Raw genomic sequence first — 25937 nt, forward strand, 5'->3', positions numbered from 1 at the left:
TCACATGTGTATGTTCACTTCAATATCCCTCCTGCTGTCTGTGTGTGTGTGTGTGTGTGTGTGTGTGTGTGTGTGTGTTAATAACTTGAATATCCCTCCTGTGACAGCTGGACACTAAAGGCGTTCCTACCTCCAATGTTGACAACAGAATTTCCATGCCTGTAGAACCTTTGGTTGTCATTTCCCTCCTTGTTTTTTCTGAAAGGTAAAAAATGATTTCTGTAAATGTAAACAAAAAACATGACATTTTGATGCATATAGATGACACTGTGTACAATTTAAGCTGACTCTTGGATGTCTATCCCTCTAATACAACTAATTCTACACTACTAACAAAATGCGATTCCATTTTGTTAACAAGACTTTCTCTTCTTAAATATCATGGACTATGATAAGTCCCCATCAATCCTTTCAAAAACCTTAGAGCTGGAGCTGGCAGTGAGCTGCTATGGAAGTAGAAATCATGACAGACGGCTTTTTTTTTGTCACCTTGAGCAGAGACTGAAAACAGCTCATCAAAAGGAAACCATAGGGCCATTTTCAGACATTTCCATCATATTCACTCCAAACTGAAAGTCGGAACCAAGCAAGGGAGCCACCTGAGGAAGGGCTGTACTGTGAGAATCTGAAGGCGCCATCATAACAATGACTGTCCTTACCACTGGGACGGGAACTGTGCGAATACTCCTGTTTACTCAGAAGTCCCTGCATCTTCCTCACAGAGACATAGAATACATGACAAGAGCCAACCATTCCCATGCCATGTACTTCACCACGTCATCTCTGCGGTGGCACAGGAAGATGGAGAAGGGTCTATCGAGTGATCCCGGGAATGAATGAGGCAGACAAGCCAGAGCTCAGGGCAGCTAAGGACTCTGCAGACTTCCCAGAGGAACAGGAATCATTCTTTGATACGAGGATTGCAGAGGTCTGGAGCCCTTCTCTACTTTTTCAGACTTGGGTACTAATGTCAGAACTCTGTTAATGTGGGGGCCATGACATTAATCTCAACATTCTAAGATCTTAAAAATGAAAGACAAGGGATCCGCCCTTAATTTGTATGTCCTCTACAATTAAGTGTCAAAGACAGGAGGACTAAATTCTGTGCTTCATATGGAGATAATCAAGGGACTTTAGAAGCAGAGGACTGCACGAGAGGAAAATATCAACCGAATGGGCGTAAGTATTTCAAGTCTCCTACATTCATCTCTCCCTCTACTGCCTTCTTTTGTGTTGGTTTTTTTAAACCTTAATTCAAGTTCTACTCTCAGCGTTTTCTCTAGAATTTAGCTCTGTTGTGGCCCATGCTCAGGGAAGATGCTGTCACATGGAAATCATTAGAGGGACAAATGTAAGCAAAGGTTTCAGCGTAACACCGTTTGGGACAGTTACCATGTACCCTGTGCAACGAACACCTGTGCAGCTGTCTCTAACAGTGACCTCCATCATCTCATGTCCAGTCCATGTGACTGTCACACTTGAAGAAGCCTTGTACATTCAAACCAGACATCTCCATAAAGGTCACGAAGCCATGAAACCACCCCTCTTGTCTGCTCACTGCTATATTCTGCTAATGCTAACAGCATGGCAAACTTACCTACAGGCATACGCGTTCACAGAGATCCCCCTGCCTCTGTCTCCTGAGTGCTGGGATCAAAGGCGTGCACCACCAACGCCCGGGTGAAAGTCTTTCTTTTTTTAAGTACACATTGCTTTGGCATTCAAAACTATCTTTTATCTTTTACTCAGCCCAGCGGTCCCCACCAAAAGGTATTAGGTCTTACAAGAAAACAAAATACTGTTTCAAAGAGCGTCCTTGGTATAGAGATAAGGCTGGTGGCGAGTGTAACCAAGTCACTTTTGATACAATGTTACAGATGTCCTCCCCCAGAGGAAGCTAGCTCTGCACCACTAATGAGCCACTAATGAGCCACTGCTCTGTTAGCTTCAAACAGCTGAGACCTGTGCCTGTGAACACAGTCCCACACAGCCTCAGCTCCTCAGCCCCTTACCATCATCTTGTGATTCTAGACACTAAATGAAAACAAAGTGTGAAACTAACAGTTTTCCGTTCTACTTGAGGTTTTCCCACGATCTCTGACTCTGACATTCATATGGAAAATTCATTTAAACACCATACTTCTGCCAGGTAGTAGTGACATACACCTTTAATCCCAGTACTTGGGAAGAAAAGGGAGGTGGATCTCTGTGAGTTCGAAGCCAGCCTAGTCTACAGAGCAAGTTCCAGGACAGGCAGGGTGGTTACACAGAGAAACCCTGTCTCAAAAAACCAAAAATTCATGAAGATGAAAAATAAACACCATAGTTTCTTGGCCTCCTTGCAACAAAACCCATCCATGTGCTCTAATTTGTCAGTCTTTCCTATAAGTGTTCTCAGAACCAGAGAGACCCCAGAATCACGGACGCCTGATGAGGAAATCTGAAGCAGAGAGCAGAGTCCCACAGGGAAGAAGCCAGATGGACTACAGCTGGGAACACTCCAGGGACAGGTGATCGCAGCTCTTGAGAGCTCACATCACGCCAGCACAGGGCCCATGTATCAGGCGTGGAGCAGAAGAGCCTAGCGTTTACCAGGATGAGAAGGAGCACTGTCCATCACTGTGTGTTGGATGCAGGTGGATTTCTGTGGGTCTTAGTGTGGCTCACATCTAAGAGTCTGAGTCAAGAGCCTTCAGGCTTAGACTTGTGAGCAATACTGGAACTGTGGAGACCTGAGGAAGAAACTGTTATGGGTGTGGTTTCACAAGGCCTAATGATGTTGTGACAGACAGAACTGTAAAGTTAGGATCTCCTTTGGGAATTAGGCACAAAGTATGTTTCGGTGCTTAGTGATGGCTACTCTGGACTGGGATGTCTATGAGGCAAGTAACTAAGGGGAGAGAGCTCTACCTAGTACACTGGGATTTCCGACAGAATAAAATGAAGGGCATATCCATGCATGCAGGACGTCTTTGCTTCCTGGCTGTTGAGAAGTGAGCAGCCTGGCTCCCCCACACCCTTTCCATCATGGTTGTGGCCTCCTGAAGGGCCAGAAACAGCAGCGTCAGCTGACCGTGACCTGTGGCCTCTGAAGCAGACTCAAAATACATATTTCCTCCACAATCTGTTCCTCGGCATCTCATCGGGGACAAATCCAAACAGCTGACTGAGAGTCAATTTTCTCCAAAGTCACTAGCTTCCTACTTCTCTAAGTCAACCTAAGAAAGACCCATCTTACAGAAAACATCGAGTTATCAAAAATTGGAATATTTCTCTTATTAAAAATCAGAACAGGGGCTGGAGAGATGGCTCAGCAGTTAAGAGCACTGACTGCTCTTCCGGAAGACCTGGGTTCAATTCCTAGCACCCACGTGGTAGCCCACAACGGTCGAAACTCCAGTTCCAGGGGATCTGATACCTTCACACCAATGCACATAAAATAAAGTTAAATAAATTATTTTTAAAAATCAGAACATTCATAGTATCTACTTTTAAAGGATGAAAAAAGTATCCCAAAACCAAGAAGGGAACCCAGTTTACCTTGACTCTGAGCCAAATGAAGGATTTTGGATGTAACATATCTGGCAGTATCTGGCTCTGTGGAATCCGTGTTGATCTTCTCCAGCTGGGCCAGGAGTCCCACAACCCGAGAACTATTGGTAAGGCTAAAAAGAACATTACTCTCCATGAGTGCAGATCCTGTGTCAGAGAGACGTCACTGTTTAAACATTAACCACGTCATGTATGTCACAGTCCCTCACCGCCTTTGTAGCCCTGCTAAGCCCTGAATGGAAAACACGCTCTATTTCAGAGCATCACAGCCGACAACTGTGCGCTCTCCCACCCTGAGACCCGCTACTGCACTGGGGAGTCTTCTGCTTTCCAAGGCTCTGCACTTAATCTGCTCTTCTCAAAGCTGAAAATCCCTTTGTCCTTCCCCCACCCCTTTACATAACTGTTGGGGACGAGTAAGAATGCACTCCACCAGCAGCCCCCAAAACCACCTGGCCCTCTCTGTGCTCTCATAGATTACGCAAATGTACACACTTATCTCATCTGACCATCTCACCACACTGTAGATCCTTAGTTGCTGTGTACACATCATCTGGTTGTTCTCTTGCCAACAGAGTATAATCACCACCCCCAGCCAGGTGCAGTAGCTTGTGCCTGCAAATCCAGGACGTGGAAGGCTGGAGCAAAGTGGCTACTCCAAGTTCCAGGCCACACTGGATACAGAGTGAGACGCCATCTCAAAAAATTAAATTACAAATGTGCCTCTCACACACCGGCCAATAAGTATATATGTGAATTACACAGTTTTCCAGGTGGTAGAAAGTGATGTGGATGGGGGAACAGGGCAGAGGAACTGATGGCATCAGAGGAGGAGAGCAGCTGTGAGTCTCCATGGTCACCGCACTAAAAGGGACCAATGAAAGGCAACAGAAGGCAGACAGCGAGGCGCACAGACTGTGGAGAAAGGAGACTCAGAGACAGCGACGTGGCCGTAACAGCCACAACAGCGTGCAGCAGTCGGCACGGGAATGAGCACAGGAAGACGCCACTCGGAGGACTTGGCTTTTCCAGTTTTCTGGCCTGGTTTGCGTTTTTCACAGAAAAACAATGTGTTCTCGTCCCTTAAAAGCTCTCTTTTGAGAACCAGCTCCACAGAGTGTTCACTGACTTCTCACACACACAGCTTGTGCACCACACACACCACACACAACACAGAAACAATAAAAATTGCAAAGCTCCCCTTGGCTGGATTGGATTGTGTCTGATCTGAGTTACCACCTGTGCATACGAGTGGCCCCATAGGCTCAAATGACTGAACACTTGGTCCCCATAGGCGGAACTCTTGAGGAATGACGATCAGGAACCGCGGCCCCGCCCCGTCAGAGAGGGCGTCACTGTGCGCAGGCTCTCGGCTGCTGGTCTGTCTGCCTGAGCCTGCTACTGCTACTCTGCCATCCCTGACCCTATGGAACACGTTCTTCTGTAAGCTGCCTTTGTCACAGTGTTTTATCACAGCAACAGACACCCCAAGACACTGTCTGCCAGGGCTACACAAACGACTGCCTGGAAAACGAAGACAGAAAGAGGAGGCCAAGGGGAGCGAGGGAGGGGGACGATGGCGATGATGGCGCCACCTATCTCTTCCTCTTTACTAGACCACGTCCGCCAGCACACACCTCATCTAGGACCTTCTGCCAGCTGTCCCCAATTGCTGGCTGCAACTAAAAGAATATCTGTATCTGTTCTCTCCATTTCTTTATACACGGTGCCTGTTTTAACTACTGGTCTACCTTCTGGAAATCAGCAATGCCTGTCACTTCATTTCACTGACTCCTCAAGCAAGTCACACACCCACAAGTGGATTTTAAAGAAAATAAATCTGAATGTGCCTGAGATGGTTAGTTTTAAAGGTCAACTTATCACGACCTATAGCTGCCCAGGAAGAGCTGTACAGGTAACCGTCGTGGCCATGCGTGTGGGGACTATCAACTGATGTTGGAGGACCTAACCCAGCATGGGTGGCACATTTCATGGGCTGCGCCCCCAGCTCTCTGAGAATACGGTTAGCTGAATGTTAGCATGTAAACAGCGCGTGCACTTGTCTCTCAATCTCCTGCTGCTGAAACTCCCCTGGAGATACGGTGTGTGACCTGGAACTCCAAGCCAAAACAAACTCTTTCCTCTGTTACTTTTTATAAGGATCCTTCGTCACAGCAACAGAAATGAAACCGGGCCAGTGCCCAAAGGAAGAGAACTCAAACATCTACGATTAGAACTGTGACTGCCACACCAGGTGAGACCACGTATCTACGTTCTCACCAAATGAGACGTGTAGGCACACATGAGACAGGCCACTTGTCTAGATCCGTTCTCACTTCCACTGGTGATGGGATGCTATGAGCTGGGGAAAACGCTTGGATACAGACAGCGCGATACACCAGGAAAAGCAGAGTCACTCGGCCGCCCTTACGCATGGCTGTCGCTCATCTGAACCTGTGCCCTACTGCATTCTGGGTCTCTCCCTGACAGCTCAGCCTATGCCTCGTCCCACATAAAGCCTTACCAGTCACACTGTACTCTTCCTCTAAGTTAAATGTTTGTATGCTTGTATGTAACTTTTTACTTTTACTGAGGGGGAGTACCTGTCGAGGTCAGAGGTCAATGTGAAGGAATTGGTTCTATCCATCCACTATGTGGGTCCAGCAGCGCTTGTTCAATCAGCTCACCCTTAGTGCCACAGACACCGCAAGCAGCAGAGCTCTCGATGTGACACACCAGACAAGCAGACAAGGACAGCCAGATTCCCGGCAAGCCGTCCCCCTGCCTTGCTGTGTCCTGCTCGCAGCCCACTACAGACAGTGTGGTGACAATCAGCCAGTCTCTTCTTCACAGCCTCTCACTGTTACCTGCGCTCCTCAGAAAGAACCCCACCAGGCCCTGAGTGAGGACATTCGAAGGGGTAAATGGGACAGCGGGTTAGCTAAACGAAGACGCCAACCACAAATGGCTGGATGGGTGCACATGTTCCCACAGCCAAAACTGTCCTGAGCACTGTATTCTCCCCACACTTTACACCTTCATAGTTTCCTACAAAACTGTCCTGAGCACTGTATTCTCCCCACGCTTTACACCTTCATAGTTTCCTACAAAACTGTCCTGAGCACTGTATTCTCCCCACGCTTTACACCTTCATAGTTTCCTACAAAACTGTCCTGAGCACTGTATTCTCCCCACACTTTACACCTTCATAGTTTCCTACAAAACTGTCCTGAGCACTGTATTCTCCCCACGCTTTACACCTTCATAGTTTCCTACAAAACTGTCCTGAGCACTGTATTCTCCCCACGCTTTACACCTTCATAGTTTCCTACAAAACTGTCCTGAGCACTGTATTCTCCCCACGTTTTACACCTTCATAGTTTCCTACAAAACTGTCCTGAGCACTGTATTCTCCCCACGTTTTACACCTTCACAGTTTCCTACAAGTGCATAATGAATTCTAGAGTTTCACAGCCTCCCATTTCCCTGCCACCCCTCTCCTTCTCCTTCTTCTTCCTGTCAACAAGTTCCCCCTAACCCTGCCTCTGTGTCTTCTGTGTGTGACCCGCCATATTGAATTAGAATTGCAAGAGCATGGGCAACTTCTGAGTATATATGTCACTGAAGGAAATTATGTCCTTCAGCCACCATTAACGGCAAATAGTTGGTCATGGAGAGGCAGGGTCTGATGGTTCCTTCCCATCTGTGACAAAACGTTGAAAGCCCAATCCTTGTGAAGATACCAACAACTGTAGTGAGTTCAGGAGTAAATAGCTCTGTCATATGAAAAGGCTCATCTCTGCTGTGGAATCATCCTTTTGTTCACTGTGAAGATGTACCACGTGACTGGGTCTAAAAGAAGCTGACTTGGCTGGCCAACAGCAGAACAGCATAAGTGTCGCGACCACCTCGACCAGCAAAGAAGACGCGACTCGGGAACTCCTCTCCAAGCAGTTTATTCAGGAACCTTGAAACAGTCTTCTCCCCGGGGAAAGCCAGCCCACAGCTTATATGGCCTAGGCATAGCCAACCCCAGCACGCCACTTGGCAACAGCAGATAGGTCCACATACACAGGAAGCAAGCCGTGGACCCGAGCCTTGACCAAATATGGAGTTGTTTACTCCGAGAGCGCTCACCGTCAGGAGGGTGTTAGGCGAAAGCCCGCGCCATCTTTAATGAGCGGCACATTGAAGCTCTCCACACATAAGGTTAGGTGGAAAAGTCCAACTGAGAATTATGGGAAGAAGGGTGGAGTCAGAGGAGTCACCATCAGGCACGGAGAAAAGCAAGACAGACTTGCCATATTGAAAATAGGTACCAAGCCATGAGGGAGGCAAAGAATAGATAAGAAATATGGGTTAATTTAAATATAAGAGTTAGCTAGGAAAAGAGTGTGTTGGTCGTTTGGGAACTGGCAACCAGGACAGAGAAACGGCCTACACATCTCCCCATCCTCTGGTGCTTACATTCTTTGCACCAGCTTCCTTTTATGATGTCCCTGAGCCTTGGAGGTGACACAGGGTCCCGTTTAGAGCGGAATATGTCGCCATCACTTATTCTCTGCAGTCTGGCTAGCTTGAGGTTTCTACAGCAGCTGCCACTCCTGGCAGTTGAGCAGCTCTGATGAAGGCTGAGTGTAGCACTAATCTCAAATGCGAATGCACATGGCAGCACTGTATCTGTTCTACTATTTGGTTCACTATGGTACTGAGCACCATACTGCTGGATGAAGGTGGTCAGAAAGGTCAAAATGCAAAGCTGAAAGCACCTTCTGTGTGAGGGTATTCTGAGCACAAATGAACTACTCATCTTGTGCTTTTTAATCATAATGGAACACAGCATGGTTTTCCAGGCTTTATTAATTCCAGTTGCATGTAGTATACCAAGACTGGACCATCATGCTTTATTTCTTTGAAGAGCCACTTCAGCGCTAGGCACACGGCTCAGCTGATGGAGAGCTTGCCTAACTGTGACCCTAGCGCCACTCCCTACCCCACAACCCCACAACCCCCACAACCCCAACCCCCACAACCCCAACCCCCGTAACCCCCACAACCCCAACCCCCCCAACCCCCGTAACCCCGTAACCCCCACAACCCCATAACCCCATAACCCCATAACCCCCACAACCCCCACAACCCCCACAACCCCCACAACCCCCACAACCCCCACAACCCCCGTAACCCCGTAACCCCGTAACCCCCACAACCCCCACAACCCCAACCCCCACAACCCCAACCCCCACAACCCCCGTAACCCCGTAACCCCGTAACCCCCACAACCCCCACAACCCCCACAACCCCCACAACCCCACAACCCCCATAACCCCCACAACCCCCATAACCCCCACAACCCCCACAACCCCCACAACCCCCACAACCCCATAACCCCATAACCCCACAACCCCCACAACCCCATAACCCCATAACCCCACAACCCCCACAACCCCATAACCCCATAACCCCCACAACCCCATAACCCCACAACCCCATAACCCCCACAACCCCCACAACCCCATAACCCCACAACCCCCACAACCCCACAACCCCCACAACCCCATAACCCCCACAACCCCACAACCCCGTAACCCCCACAACCCCATAACCCCCACAACCCCCACAACCCCGTAACCCCCAACCCCCATAACCCAGGTGTGAAGGCGCACACCTGTAACGCCAGACTGCACCTGTGAAGGGGAGACAGGAGGATTAGAGATTCAAGGCCACCCTTGGCCAATGTGAGTCTAAGGCTGACTTTGAATATTTGAGCTAGGTTGCCTATAAATGTCTATAACTACTACCCCAACCCCTCACTGTAAAATCTAGATAAATATATCTATTTTTCTATTAAATATCCTCATTTTTAAACAAAATAACCTCACATTTTTAACAAAGACCTTGTAGCAACCACAAAAAACCAGAGAAGTATAAAGAGACCATCAGGGGAACACTCAAGAGGTGTAGAATATAAGTGATTTGAGAGAGAAATGAAAACAACAGAGGAGGGCTTAAACTACAGAATGGAAGAGTAGTCAGCCCAGGACGAAAGAGGGCAGGATGAGGGAAAGTAACAGTAATCCTGTCTGAAAAGCATAAAGAATTATGGCACTATACATATTATCTAAAATTACATGTTAGTCTATGTGTACATATAGACATAGTTTAAATGAAACTTTCCCATCTGGGATGACAATACTCCCAAGAAACATAAACTAACAAAAAACTCCCCATACCAGGCATGAGAAGCCCCCTTTTAGGTTGTTAGTCAAGAGACTTCAAGAGCCTCCCAAAACATGGCATGCTATTGCTGTTACCTTGGCTGTGTCCCAGAGGTGGACACAAGTCCCTACGGCTGAAGTCATTCTGCACCTCAGACACAGGGCCCAGAGGCTCTGAGCTGGAACTGAAGTGAGAGCCCCTCCCTGAAGACGACCTCTCAAGGGACCAATAGGTGTCACACAAGCTTCCTAGGGAGGATTGCAACCAACAGTTGCAACAACAGCAACCAGTATAGTAGGATAACCCAAGTGTTCCATGCGGCACTTTTGACAGTAATTGACAGCTTTCTCGTTGGACTTAAGGTACTTTCAAAATGAGGGAAATCATGCCTGGTACTGGAGTCCCAGCCAACACTCAGGGCTAGTGAGGGCATGGACCTTGGAGGAGAACTTACTACTCTCATGTTACTAACCCAGTTTGATTCCTAGCCACATTCTAAATACTCATCCTCATACCCAAGGTAAGTGTTCCTCTGATCCCTCATCAAAACAACTTCACTTTGCAACAGATGGAGACCATTAAGGAAAGCCACGTCTGAACAAAATGCAGAAAACGGATGGCCCAGCCCCAGCTGATCCGTCTACAACACAACTCTGGTACCTACGGCTCAGGGGCACTGTGGACCCCAGCAGAACAGAGAAGTGTACTAAGAGGTTGTGTCTTCTATAAGTGACAGAGTAAGCACAGCTGCCTAAAGAAGACCTGAGCAAGGACAATACCAGCAGACAGGCAGCATGGTGGGGGACCTCACGGGGCTCCAACCCTAGACAAAGAACTGCAGGAGACAAGATAGCATGGAAAGGAGACCTACAGGCAACTAAGGATGGCTGAGAATGAACAAACAGCCTTCCCTGGAAGAACACCCTCAACTGGTTATCCAGTCCCAAGCGGTCAGTCCTGAACACGTACGTGTGTGTGTGTGTGTGTGTGTGTGTGTGTGTGTGTGTGTGTGTGTGTGTGTGGACTAAGCAGGCTATATTTATAGATTTAGGAATATATATCAACAATGTAAAAACGGACATGAATACGAGAGAGAACACGGTGGAGCTACATGGCAAGATTGGAGGGATGAATGGAAAGAGGAAAAATATGTATTTGAACTATATTTTAATTTCAAAAATAAAATGTATTTTAAACTAACAGAATAAAGAGAACATTTCCTTGAAGAAAAAGTAGACTAAAAGTAAAACAATGAGGGGCTGACAGACGGCTCAGCGGTTAGAGAATACTGCTGCCTTTCCAGGGGGCCTGGGTTCAATTCCCAGAGCCCACAGAATCACTCACAACTGTCTTTAACTCCAGTTCAGGAAATCCAACGCCAGATTCTTACTTTGAAGGGCACCAGGCACTCACATGGTACAGAGACAGACACACAGACAAACACTCATACATATGCATAAAATAAAACTTTTTAGGTAAAGATAATGAATATATACGTATAGGGTGTTAATTCTAATTGTTTTAAAAGCCAGAGTAGCAATGTTAACATCAGAAAAAGACTTAACATCAGAAAAAAAGGACATTTTGTAATGATCAATCCTTGATACATCTTTAAAAACATAATACTTGCAAAATGTACAGAACAGAGGCAAAAGCAAATGAATGGCAATCCCTACATCAACAGACAGAAGTAGGAAAGTGATGAGGTATCTGGGCACAGCACACGTCAATGTGAGCCCTGTTCACAGGGCACCCAGCAGCAGGGTGTGCATCCAAGTGCAGCCCAGGAGGAGCCTGCTCCAAGGGAAGCACTGCTAAACAACGTCCAAAGAACTCAACCAGACAGCGTTCTTCTCATCCACAAATACACTAAAATGACACCAGCTAAAATAACCTAAAGTCCTCACATACTTAGAAGTCAACACTTAAAACACAGATCAGACAAATTTAAAATACTTAAAAGTAATCTAGAGAGTTAGAGAGATGGCTCAGCGGTTAAGAACACTGGCAGTTCACGGGCTGCTCAGAGGCCATGAGTTCAGTGCCCAGCACCAACACGGCAGCTACAGTCATCTATAACTACAGTCCCATGGATCAGATGACCCTTCTGGTGTGCAGACTACATACATACAAAACATCCATATACATAGATAATGAGTCTTTTATAAAGTTAATCGTGAACTGAATAAAAACAAAACACCAGACTTAGTAAAATATGTAATGCAGTGATTAAGGAGAAAATTAATAACCACAAATGCCCAATCAGAGAAGAAATATATTGTCAGACAGTGGTGGTGCATGCCTTTAATCCAGGCACTGGGGAGGCAGAGGCAGGGGGATCTCTGAGTCTGACACCACCTCTACAGAGGGAGTTAAGACAACCAGAGCTACATAGAGAAACCCTGTCTCAACACACACACACACACACACACACACACACACACACACACAAACAGATACAACAACAAACAGAGAAATACCTCAAGTCACTTAGCATGCAATGTATATTTCTTAACTTCATGTGGGGAGGGGGGACTACTCTGAATGGTGCTGGAGAGATGGCTCAGCAGTTGGGAACACTGGCTGTTCTTCCAGAGGACCTGAGTTCTAGTCCCAGCACCCACATGGCAGCTCACAATTGTCTGTAACTCCAGTTACAGGGACCTGACACCTTTATACAGACATATTATGTTGGTGGGCTAATTATCAATGCACATATAATAAAAATAAATAACTTTAAAAACTAATCTGAGTAATCAAAAGTCAAGAAATGAAGCAAAAAACAATAAAAAAGACAGAAAGCCTCCCCAAATCACTGGAACCAGATGTAGGGGAAAGCTCACACACTCAAGATACTGTCTACACCCCTTTGGGTATGAGGGACAGGTGGGAGATAAAGGAGAGATAAGGTAAATCTCTCTCTCTCTTGGATCCTGGCCACTGCGGGGACCATAGAGCGCTTCCCAGTAAGTGATTTCTATATTCAATAGAGTATCGTAGACCTCCTTTTCAGGTAGCATTATTTCCATATTCAGCTGGTGTCAGGAGTGGGATCGAAGAAACTCATTACGGAGTTTGCTTTCAACATAGCAAAATTAGCCATTTGCACAAGAAACTGATCTTGCTTTCACTGTTTGATAGACTGGACATACAGGACCCACAGGAAAGTGACTGTTAAACTTGATGGACTAAAGGTTTCCTGCTTCATGGAAGAGTCTGCCGAACTTTCTGGAGGACACAGAGAAATGACTGACAAACAGCCAATGCAGGCAGATGGTTTTAAATTTCCTGCTTTGCTGAGAAGTCTTCCAGACCCACTGTGGCCTATGGGCTGAAGATGGATGCCCCAACGTTACAGAGGAACTTTGGGTAACTGTCCAGGTAGCGAGATGTCTCTGTGAATTCTAGTGTTTATGTATTATCCTTCTGTGGTCTTTGATGGAGTTGAAGACAGATAGTTATAGTTTTCTTCAGTTACAACAAAAGATAAGCTACATATAAGACTTTAGACTCACACAGATAGGATAGTTGATAAAAATACTTTCTTTACATCTTACTAAATGTTAATGGACTAAACATTGTTCTTACTTGATAACTGTTCTGTTATATATCATGTGACTATGTTAAAGTTAAAACCTTTCTTTTTATTTAGACAGAAAAGAGGAGATGATGGGGAAGTCCTTCTGTGTATATGTCAATAAAGCACTGTTGGCCAATAGGGAAGCAAGATAGGTGGGACTAGGAGTCAAGGAGGACTCTGGGAAATGTATTGAAGAGAGTTGTCGCGATGTGATCCCTGGAGGAGAGAACACAAGTCTGGCATTCTTGGAAAGATAAATCCTTATAAAAATATATATATTGGTGATTATGGGTCAATGATTAAGTCAGAGCTAGCATATTAGAAACCACAGCAAACAGTCAACAGCTTCATAGTTAATACTGTGCCCTGTGTGTTATTTGGGGGCTAAAGCGGCAATGGGTACCAGGTGGGAATCCCACAACAACCAGAAGATTTTTCAAGAAAATCAATAAAAAATAAACTTCCAGTGAAACTGTTCAAGAAAGGAGAGAGAGAGAGAAAGAGAGAGAGAGAGAGAATATACAAATTGTCAGAAAGAACAGGAAACCTGCCTAGCTTTTGTAGATATTAAAGCAGAATGACTTTCACCTGCTTTATAGAAGAAATGAGCCTGCCTCACACAAGAGAAAGGGCAGCCTCTAACCTGGGCAGTGTGGACATGCATGCCCACATGCAACACACACAAGCATGCACACAATAATATGCACATGCAGAGTCCCAAGTGCTAAGGAGATTTATGACATGGTTGTGAAAAAATCATCAAATAAGAAAGAAACATCCACAACCTCTGGAGATATGGAAAGTACAAAATGCATTTCCTGTGGAAACTGATGTGGTTTTGATATCATTCAAAGAAAAAATAATTCAAAATAACCCCTGAGATTATTATTTCCTCCATGCAGGCCTTTGGAGGATACATTTTTTAGTTGTCAATCTCATTATGCTGTACAGACATTCTAGGACCTTCTAGACCCTCACAGATACCCAAATCCACGCACATTCAGCTTCCTTATACAAACCCATACACACTTCCTATCATCTCCAGATCACTTACAATAGCTAACACAGTATGTCATGTGTGAATCTTTATTGCAGTCTATAGTTATGAAACGATGACAAGAAAAAGGTCTGCATATGCTCAGTGTAGGCAACAAGTGTATTTTCAGGTCTTTTTAATGCAGCTGAAGGTGCTGTCCCTTCTCTATCTCAGTCCATCTTACTGTGTCCTGGGCCCTCACCAGCAGGTAGAGAAAGTGCCCTGGTTTGAATACATAATGCTTCCATGAGCTATGGCTTAGATGACTGGTCTCCAGAGGGTGCTGCTACTTTAGAAAATTGTGAAATGGGAGACAGGGAGCAGCTGGAAGTTACCGAGTAAGTTTTCACAGGCGTGCACCTAACCACTTCACTCCTCTACAGCATGCTCCAACACCATGGTGCTCCACCCAAGTTCAAGGGACCAACGACATGGACTTCACCTCTAAAACCATGGCTGGTTTTACACACTTCCAGTTGACCACAGCGATGCAAGAACTAATGCAATAAGTATTAACAGAAATAATAAATTGCTTTAACATAGTAAAAATGTATAGTGGCTGTCTAGCCTAAAACAACAAACAATAAATATCTAGTACAATTTATTTTAGGATGCAAAAACAAACTGCCATGAGGAGCTTGAGGTTTAGAAACTTTTGAGCAGTGTTCTAGAAATTTAACTAATTAGTGGGAAACAGGTTGGATATTTGACCTGCTCAGAAAAATAAGGGTTGGGGCCAGTGAGATGGATCAGCACATAAAAGTACCTGTCACACAAGCTTAGTGACCTGACTTCAATCTCCAGGATCCATATAAAGGAAATGACTGATTTCCAAAAGCTATCCTCTGATCTCCATGTGTACAATATGGCATACATGCCCCCACATACATATGCATATGCTCATGAAGAAAGAAAAAAGGAGGAAGAAAGGGAGGGAAGGAAAAAGGGGGTTCCTTCTTAGAATAAAAAAAAAAAGATTCTAACCACCTTCCTGTAGAAACTATACAGTTAGTAAAATAATGCAATTTATTATGGCAAATAACTAGAAAACCTAACAATTTAATAAATAAACATTATCTAATAAGTTGTACATTTCTACTTTATAACATACTATCTATAAAAGCAAAGCCATATATATACATGAAGACATAAACCACAATACTGCCCACAAAGTAGAAGTCTTGATTATCATTAGTGTTAGCAAGATATCATTTACTTTCTCGGCAAGGTACTACTTAGCCACTGACACCATGTAACATTAATACCAAAATAATTTACAGAGGTGAAAATAGGCACAACAAAGTTCATCTGTTTCAAGGCTGTATAGCTAATCTAAAACCAGTAAGGCTTGTGGAAAAAACAAAACCAACAAAAATGGCATAATGTGCTTTCTAACCTCAGGATATTTAAACTTTCCTATAAAGGGCTAGGAAGCAACTATTTTAGAGTTATGGGCATGCAGCTACCCAAAATACATAAGTTAACAGGCAGGGCTGTGTCCCAATAAAAATGTCAACAGTGCACTGAGTTTTGAGTTTCTGGTCACTTCACATGGTGAAATGCACTATAGTTTAAACTATTTAAAAATATAAAACTGTTCCTAGTTCACTGGACATACTGGAGTGAGCCAGGTTTAGCCACTGGCTAATACGTCTTTAACTGAGACGTTAAGTATTAGTAAAGCATGCACAACTATACAGCATACATATTTTATCGGTCCCAACAAGTGCACTGTGTATGTCTGTGCGTCACACACACCAGTCTTCACACACATCAAGTGCACTGTGTATGTCTGTGCGTCACACACACCAGTCATCACACTCATCAAGTGCACTGTGTATATCTGTGTGTCACACACACCAGTCTTCACACACATCAAGTGCACTGTGCATATGTTATTTGTGCGTCACACACACCAACCTTCACACACATCAAGTGCACTGTGTATGTCTGTGCGTCACACACACCAGTCTTCACACTCATCAAGGCTGTGGTACCTTTTCTCTCCGACCACTTTCAGCTTGCTCATCTTGAGCTACTTCATTCCAGCATTGCAGATAACCTGAAAGAAAAAATGTTAATACTGTCAGGCGCCTAGCACCATTCTGTTTTCTATTCATTAAGCATTATAGAAGCCACACAGCAGGGAGATTATAACAATGGAACACAAGGAAGTAAGTCTATGTAGCCCAGTCCATCACTGCATTCGCCACGCATAACTACTAAGATATCTAAAAGCAGCATGGAAAATGTTACCAAAATCCTAGAGCTACAGAAATGCAGAAACCAAACTTGACGTTATTTGGTAGTTTGAATGAAAGTGTCCCCAGAGGCTTACACATGTGAACACACTTGGTCCCCAGCTGTAGCGCTGTTTGAGGTCATGGAACCTTTAGGAGGTGCAGCCTTGCTGAAGGAATTATATAGGGGAGATGATGGCTATAACCTTGACCTACTTCCTGTTCCTCATCCCCTCTACCTCTCCCCCTCCTCTAACTGCCCCCTCCCTTGTATACATGAAAATTTAATCAGCCAGCTTCCTGCTTCTGCCTGCATGCCATGCCTGCCTTCCCTACCACTGAAGACCCTGACCCTCGGAACCCTCGGAACCCTCGGAACCCTCGGAACCCTCTGGAACCCTCTGGAACCCTCTGGAACTGTAAGCCAACATAAACTTTCTTCCTGAAGTTGTTTTTGACCATGGGGATTTATTGCTTCAACTGGAAAGTAGCTCAGACAATCACATATTTCTGCTTCTTCTGAGACAGAGCTGATCAGCATCATTAGTAGCCCAGACAACCACAGTATCCCATGACTAGTGCTCTGGCTGACACCGGTAAATATGTGTGAGCATTTCTACATGAAAGCACTGCTAATAGCTAGCATCACCGTAGCTAATGTTTTCATCTTTAGAAAGTCCTCACTATGTAATTTAAACAACCTTCATCTCGACTTGAAGATTTTGTAATTTTCAGATGTACTTTAAAAGTAGTCTCCAAAAAATATCCTAGACATCTTTTAATTTTATGTACCAATGTTTAATGAGACACAGTTTTGTTGCACCAGTAGAAAACAAAACAACTATCATGAATCTAAGAAGGTAAACACATTTATACATATTTAATAATGTTATATTTCAAAAATGGCAAAAAAGAAGACCTTAATGCTTCATTCAAATGACACAAATACAAGTCTTTTCAATAAAACATAAAATGTTTCCTTTGTTAAATAAATAAAAATGTATATTTAAGACTTTAAAAAATCATGTGGACCATTGTTGAGGTTATTGAGAAATTTAAAACTGCATTTTTCCTTTAGTTATTTCTCTATGTATTAACTACATAAAGTCAAAGTAATTTTTTCCAATTTCCAGGATAAATAAGATAAATAAGACATTACACACCCAACGATGGCAGAGAGCCTCACATGAGCTTTCAAAATCACCGTTGCTGCTGTAAGTAGGTCTGTCCTTTCTGGCCATGGTGCCACACCCGCAATTCCAGTGCTCAAGAGACGGAAGCAGCAGGAGTAGGGTTCAAGACCACTGTCACATAAAGAGGTCTTGGTCAGCCTGAGCCACCAGACCTAGCCTCAAACAAACAGAAACCCCCCAGGGCTGAGGGATGTGGCTCCAGAAACTGCGGACCCAGGGTGCACAAGGCAGACTAGCCCAGTGAGCTGCAATGCAGCACTCATCAGGGTCAGAAAGCCCTCCCTGTAAAGCAAGTAAGCAAAGGATTCAGGATGCAGTCAACTGTGTTAGCAGCATGTCCTATGAAAGGCAAACCATGTTTTGTTTCATTTTTCCTGAGATGAAGTTCCTACTAAGCAGTCCAAGGTCCAAGTGGCCTGGACCTCCAACCTCCTGGCTCACCCAAGAGCTGGGTGAGCACTCACGTGTGCATTCCACACCTCTTGCACGGGGCCTGAGTGTGGAGGTCTTCATACAGGAGTGGAAAGACTGTAAGAGCCAGAACTGTGGACGAAATGAAGGAAACTGCTTTACTGCCTGGGCACAACAGGGCAGTTGTACACATGAACTCAAAACCATTATGACAGTGTGCACCAGACCTGCACAACTGGGATCAGAGACAGCCGCAGCACAGACGGCGGAAGAAGCCGTACAGCCCTAACACAAGTGTGACCAGATCGAAGAGCATCTGACAGCTGTCGGGAGAGGGAGAGTATCTGCTTATCGCTGTGACATCTCACAGGCCAATCACAAGCTTGAGTAGCTAGCCGACCAACACAGACTGGACTGGGAATGGGGGAGGAACGAAGAAACTTGAAAACGGGTGACAAGGGGCGGGAGAGTGGGGAGGGTGGTTACAGGAAGACTTGGGAGAGGCCATGAATATGTTCAAAATACAGCGTGAGATTCTCAAAGAAGAAAATATTATTCAGTCTGGGCAAGATGGTGCACACCTTCAATCCCAGCTCTTACGAGGCAGAGGCAGGGGATCTCTGTGAGTTCGAGGCCAGCCTGGTCTACAGAGTGAGTTCCAGGACAGCCAAGGCTACAGAGTGAACCCTGTCTCAAAACAAAAACACCTAAATTGTAAAAATATTATTCAAAAAAGACTCAAATTGACAGTTTACAATAAAATACTTTAACTTCAGGTATGTCTCTACTCTCCGCATTAGGCTGTAAAGAAACAAAATTATGTTTACTCCCGCAATGACAAAAAAAGAAAACCAGGAGGAGAAAGAGACTGAGCAATCTGCATAAACGACCCCAGGGAACTGGGGACCAGACTCCACAAAGTCAGTGCCTGTTAACACAACTGCCTGTCTCTCACACCTTCATGCCCACCACGGTGGAAAATGCTTAATAACCATGCATGCAACCCAGGCAAGCCTCAACGAAGACACCGATCCTCCAGCAATTCTGCTTTTAGGGACGTAAAAGTCCCAGGCAAAAAAGACCAAATCTCAACCCTACGTCCCAGGTATTCCTTACACTCTGCTGCTTATTTTACTTTCCATCCCAGACGCAGTTTCCCTCCCTCCCCTCCTCCCAGTCCCCACCACCTCCCCTCTGCCTGACACACTCACCCCACATCCACCTGTCAGTTTCCACTCAGAAAAGGGCAGGCCTCCCATGGACATCAACAAAACATGCATCAAGTCGTAGTAAAAGGAAGCACCTTGCCATGTGCCACCGTACTTCAGGGTAAATAAAGGGAGAGCCTTATTGTAAAAGTGTGTGCTCACTACACGTGTGCTAGAAAGAGCTAGCAACTCGGCTTCCATCAGCCATCGGATGAAGGTCTGTTCCCCAGACTCTCTGGCCGTGGGATTGCAGGCTGGCACTCCCCAGATCTATGTCTAAAATCCATATATGAGAGAGTACATGCCATGGTTGTCTTTTTGTGACTGGGTTACCTCACTCAGGATGGTTTCTTCAGTGAGGAGGCCTAGGCAATCTATGGGGCCTTGGGTAATAGATCCTTATTTATCCCTGGCACACAAATGGACTCTGGGTGCCCATCTCACAATGAGAGATGCTCTCTCAATCTGGACTCCTAGGCCCTGCCTTGGATGAAATGACAGACTATGGACACCCCCATGGAGGGCCTCACCCTCCCTAGGGAAAGGAGTGGGGTTTGGGGGAGGGGGGAGTGGGGTGAGGGGTTGGTGGGAGAACGTGGGAAGAGGGGCAGGAAAGGGAGAGGGACCGGGGATTGACATGTGAAGCAACCTTGTTTCTAATTTAAAAATAAATAAAAAAACAAAAAGAAAGAAAGAGGAAGGAAGGAAGGAAGGAAGGAGGAAGGAAGGAAGGAAGGAAGGAAGGAAGAAGGAAGGAAGGAAGGAAGGAAGGAAGGAAGAAGGAAGGAAGAAGGAAGGAAGGAAAGAAGAAGGAAGGAAGAAGGAAGGAAGAAGGAAGGAAGAAGGAAGGAAGGAAAGAAGAAGGAAGGAAGAAGGAAGGAAGGAGGGAAGAAGGAAGGAAGGAAGGAAGGAAGAAGGAAGGAAGGAAGGAAGAAGGAAGGAAGGAAGGAAGGAAGGAGGAAGGAAGGAAGAAGGAAGGAAGGAAGGAAGGAAGAAGGAAGGAAGGAAGGAAGGAAGAAGGAAGGAAGGAAGGAGGAAGGAAGGAAGGAAGGAAGGAAGGAAGGAAGGAAGAAGGAAGGAAGGAAGGAAGGAAGGAAGAGCTAGCACCCAGAAGAAGAGGTGCACCGCCCCAAGCACAGACCCAGAATGGACGCTAAGGGACAACCCAGCAGCCAGGACCGCGGAATGCCTGCCTGGCCCTTTCTTCTGCCACTATAAAATCGTGTTGTTTGTCTCAGGGACACGACTTCCACACTGATGCTTCTGCACTCCTGTCCTCTCCACACTCTTCCAGTACACCCCAGACAGACAGACAGACACACACACACACATACACACATATACACACATACACACATATATACACACATACACACATACACACACACAAACACATACACATACACACACATATATACACACATACACACACAAACACACACACATACACGCAAACACACATATATACACATACACGCACATACACACATACACACACATACACACACACACACACACACACACACACACACACACACACACCACTACATCCCAGCCACACTGAACTCAGTTCTCAGCAGCCACAATGATGGCTGACAATTATCTACAATTCCAGCTACTGGGGATCCAACTCCCGCCTTTGACCTCCACAAGCACCAAGCACACGGTGGTACATTTGCAAGCAAAAGACTCATACACACAAATATTTAAATGCTTACTTTCTAGATCCATCCATTTTCCTTCAATGTTTATTTTCATTCTTTTACAGCTGAGTAAAATCTGTTTCTACGTATACACATTTACTGTCCATCCGTCTGCTGATGGGCATCAGGCTGGTTCCATTTCCCTGCTATTGTGAATCATGCAGCAATGAGCAAGGACAAGCAGGTGTCTGTGTTAGGATTCAGAGTCCCCTGTGTTCATTCCCAGGAGAGGTGTATGTTGGTCATATAACAGCTCCGTTTTTAAGAAAGACAAAACTCCACTCTATCTCCATAATGGGGTACTAATTTACACTCACACCAACAGTGAGTAAGAATTCCTTTTCCCACACATCCTCACTAGCATTTCTTGTCTATTTTTTTTAATTATTCATCTGGCTGCCTCATATGGTGGCGCACGCCTTTAATCCCAGCACATGGGAGACAGATGCAGGCGGATCTCTGTGAGTTTGAGACCAGCCTGGTCTACAAAGCTAATATCAGGACAGCCAGGGCTGTTACAGAGAAAAACCCTATCTGGAAAAACAAAACTGTAGTTTGTCTGAAACAGAATAATCAGAGACCTCAGTGTCTTGTCTGAAGATTTTTCAATCTGGGATCTAAAGAGGTTACTTTGAAAGATCAGAAATTTTTGCTTTTGTTTTTCTTTTAATTAAAAAGCTTTAAAAATGTTTCATGGTCCAAACAACGGTGGTCCTCACATTAAATAAAAACAGCAGCATTTTACTAGAATTGGTTGTGATTCTGCACTTACTTGGCTAGAGGGGTGGCCTTTGTAGCTACGGCTGGATTGCATAAGAGGAAGATGAAGGCTTCACTACCTTGGTGATCTCCCACCTTCCCGAACACAACACAACTGCTTTTAGGTACAAATAAACTGCAAGTGTAACAAACGTGGAGGGAAATTCTAATTCTAATGAAAACCTGTTTCTACTTTATAACCCATTGCATCCTGACTCCCATGCTCTGCATGGACAAGGTGGACATCTATAATTTACAAACTGAACACCTTTCAGGCATCAGAACTTTGGGTTTGGGGACACTTGCAGTTTTGGTTTATAAAGTCCATGCAAATAGTCCCTTCTGAAAATAAAATAAAACAAAACCTCCAAACTCTGAAACTGTGCTGGTCCAGAGCATTTCCAATGAAGGTGAGCTCTGCAGAACTGCACCAAGGAAAGGAAACTAGACTGTTCTGTGCCTCTTGCTTGGTTGTTTATTATGGCCTTAACTATTAAATACTCATATCTGTAGTTTATAAATATACTTAATAACATGACAATTTTGAGGATGAAGTATGAGGATGAACCAGCAAGCCATTCTGGGACATGAGCAACTGTCTTAGAAGTCACTGCACTAGAGTAACAAAAACCAAACCAAACAAGTCCACCCCATCACCCGCCATCAAACCAGTCCCCATCAATGCGCATGCACAGTGACAGCCCCACCGCGCAGTGACGGCCAAAGCTGCGCACAGTGACGGCCAAAGCTACGCACAGTGACGGCCCCACCGCGCAGTGACGGCCAAAGCTGCGCACAGTGACGGCCCCACCGTGCAGTGACTTCCAAAGCTTCCAGTTTCTACACAGCCTCCCCCACACCAGCTGCACGATGACAGCCATCCTAGGCGAGGAACAGTATGTAATTCTGACTGTATTAGTGATTAACTCTACTGAGAACCTTCTCCAGGACTCACTGACCACTCACGAATCTGGGAGAAATAGCCCTTCAGGTCTTTTTCCTATTTTTGGATTGTTATACTTACAACTACAATTACACTTCTTGACTTATATCCGAAGTAATCCTACAGATTACTACAGACTCCTACACCAGCATTATTCACAATAACCAAAGGTAGAAACAACCTGTGTTCACTAACAGATGAATGTAGGAACAGACTGTGGTGTGTTTACAATGGAGTACTAGTCAGTCATAAAAGTAAGATTTTGCTATAGCTACAACATGAATGATCCCTGAAACCATTATGAATTAAAGACCCAGGAGTAAGACATAAAACCATAGGACTCCTGGGGAAAACTACTCGCTCAGTGCTAGCCATAGTAACGACTGGACAGTGAAAAAACCGCAGGCAACAAAGCAAACAAGCTGACTCCATGGACTGGAGAGATGCTCAGTGGCTTAGAGCACTGGCTGCTCTTGCGGAGGACCAGAGTTCAGTTTCCAGAACCTAAATAACAGCTGACAACCGCCCCTCACTCCAGTTCCAGGAGATCTGTCGCCCTCTGCTGGCCTCTGAGGGCACAACACACACATGGTGCACTGACATGTAGGCAAAACACCTATACACATAAAATGAAAATAAACCTCCTTAAATTTTTCTAAGGAATCACTAACTGAACCTTCATCCAGTGAATGATGGAAGCAGAGGCAGAGACCCACAACTAAACACTGAACTGAACTCCTGGAATCCAGTGACAGAGAGGGAGGAGTGATGAGCGAGGTGGTCAAGACCGGGCTGGTGAAACCCAGAGAAACAGCTGACCTGAACAAGGGGGAGCTCTTGGACCCCAGACTGATGACTGGAAGGACAGCATGGGACTGATCCAGACCCCTGAATGTGGGTGTCAGTGAGGAGGCCTCGGCAATCTATGGGGCCGTGGGTAGTAGATCAGTATTTATCCCTAGCACACAAATGGACTTTGGGTGCCCATCCCACAATGAGGGATGCTTTCTCAGCCTCAACTCTTGGGGGATGGTATAGGCCCTGCCCTGAACGAAATGACAGACTCTGGAGATCCCCCATGGAGGGACTGGAGTGGGGGTTGGGTGGGGTGTTGGGGGGCCTGGTGGGAGGTGGGGGAGGAAGGGAGGGAGAGGGAGCTGGGATTGACATGTGAAGCAAGGTTGTTTCTAATTTAAAGAAAAAATGCTTAAGAAACCTCATGCATAGCAAACTCAACAATCAACAAAACAAAGTCAGCCTATGGATTTGCCAGATATACAAGTGATAAGGGATATGTATGTTGTATGTATGTATGTTGTATGTATGTTGTATGTATGTATGTCACACTACTCAGTAGCCAAAAATAAATAAACACCCTAATTTAAAAATAAACCAATAGCAAATTATAGTTTCTACAATGACATAAAATTTGATTTAGTTATTGGTTGACTATAAGGCTGATTTATTTAAAGGTACTCACATCACTAATTCTCATACTGCAAACCACATTACCACTCCACAGCTGTATTAGCAGCTATTACTACAAAGACAGCATAGTGAGAGTCACAACAGCACACGAAGGAAGGGCTTTAAAGAGACCTGGGGTAAAGAGCTGCGTGTGTCACGAGAGCAGAAGGCAGGCTGTCTGGGGGAAGAAAGAGACCAACAAGAGGGAGACAGGCCTAGGGGGAGGCAGTGGGTTCCCAGACTTTGCAGCAAATGCCTTTACCTGCTAAGCCATCTTTCCAGAGTTCCGATTTTTGAAAGCTCAGGTGGCATCATTGTCACAAACATAACAATCATCTGTTTACTTGATGAGAAAGTAGACTTACTCTGTTCGTTTCTGTGAAAACCTCTGCCAAGACACCCAAGTTTAAACATGCATACTTCCATTCAAATGGTGTTTCATGAAAAAAAGAGACTAATTCAAGCTTTCAGTTCCATTATGGATCTCCTTGGTCTTGAGACAATCATTAACTGACTGTTCAGTACATAGCAATGTTTTGTGGATACTACCCATGTGTCATACAGAATAAGGAGAGAATAGACAGTCACTGTCCTCTGGCCTGCACATGCACACCACAGCACAGATGCACACACAAAAATATATTTTTAAGCAGAACTTTGCAAAACTCATCTCCATCATCGTATTCCAACACAAACAACTTTCTATTAATTTCTCAGGGAATAAACATACTAACAAATGTGACTTATGTTGGGCCTGGTAGAGTAGGCCAGCATTCCCAGCAAATGAAAGTGTGCCAAAATAAAAAGTACAGAAGCAATCCGACTGGCCCTGGGTTCAATCCCCAGTATTAGGACCCCAAAACATGGCTTTCTTTGGTACTGTATAATAAAATGTGACACCACTTGGAAGATGGGCTCAACTCAGTGAACCAATACTAATACCTGGCCAACAAACTGTTACAAATTCAAAAGGGAATAAGTTCCATTTAATGCTCACAACAATGCATTCAAGTATAAATGAGTATGAGAAATTCAGATAGGATTTCAGATTCCATGTTGCAACTAACTTTTATGACAATGCCATTTGTTGAGTTCTGATAACATATTAAACAAAACTATCCACAATTATCCCCTCACCTTTATGACTGTATCTAGCTGGACTTCCTACACACACACACACACACACACACACACACACACACACACACACACACGTCAACCTAAACAACATACTGCAATAAGTTGAATGCTGAAGCAGAAATAACCTATCTGTTTGTATTATTTGATATCAAAGGTTTAGACAAACTAAGTCTGGGGTGTATCTCAGAGGTAGAGGTCTTCCTTGCCTAGCGCACTCCAAAAACAAAGGGGTGGAGATGGGTAAGAGAAGGGAGGGAAAGCAAAGAGCTGGAGAAAGGGCATGAAAATGTCACAGATATGTAAAACACTACCACTCTTCTTAACAGGCTGTGTTTGTTCATCTACAACTATGTTGTTTATATTAATATGTAATGTGTTCAAGGCTACCATTATAAGTGAATTAACAAAGTATATTAATTGTAACAAAATACGAATACAATCTACAAAAAAAAAAGTACGATGATTTCTAAGAATGTAAAAGGAGTC

The 25937-nt window shown here is 44.8% G+C and overlaps 1 protein-coding gene across 10 annotated transcripts in view; it reads right to left on the reverse strand.

The window, feature by feature from the left end:
* Agtpbp1 (ATP/GTP binding carboxypeptidase 1) overlaps positions 1 to 25937 on the reverse strand; it is a 156770-nt gene that overhangs the window by 127672 nt on the left and 3161 nt on the right. For 7 of the 10 annotated variants that reach the window (XR_005881012.1, XM_040756104.1, XM_040756107.1 and 4 more), the window contains exons 2-5: positions 17791 to 17931; positions 16385 to 16449; positions 3541 to 3665; positions 131 to 198 (exon numbers count right to left, since the gene is read on the reverse strand). Coding sequence is in view for 8 of the 10 variants with exons in the window: in XM_040756104.1 (XP_040612038.1) it covers positions 131 to 198; positions 3541 to 3665; positions 16385 to 16416 (225 nt within the window). In the remaining 2 variants the exon portion in view is untranslated. Of the gene's footprint in view, positions 1 to 130; positions 201 to 3540; positions 3666 to 16384; positions 16450 to 17790; positions 17932 to 25937 lie in introns of those variants that run through there. The other 3 variants (XM_040756106.1, XM_040756105.1, XM_040756111.1) reach the window with 2 other exon arrangements.

Source organism: Mesocricetus auratus, unplaced genomic scaffold, assembly GCF_017639785.1.
Source record: "Mesocricetus auratus isolate SY011 unplaced genomic scaffold, BCM_Maur_2.0 Super-Scaffold_100013, whole genome shotgun sequence".
Classification (NCBI taxonomy): Eukaryota; Metazoa; Chordata; class Mammalia; order Rodentia; family Cricetidae; genus Mesocricetus; species Mesocricetus auratus.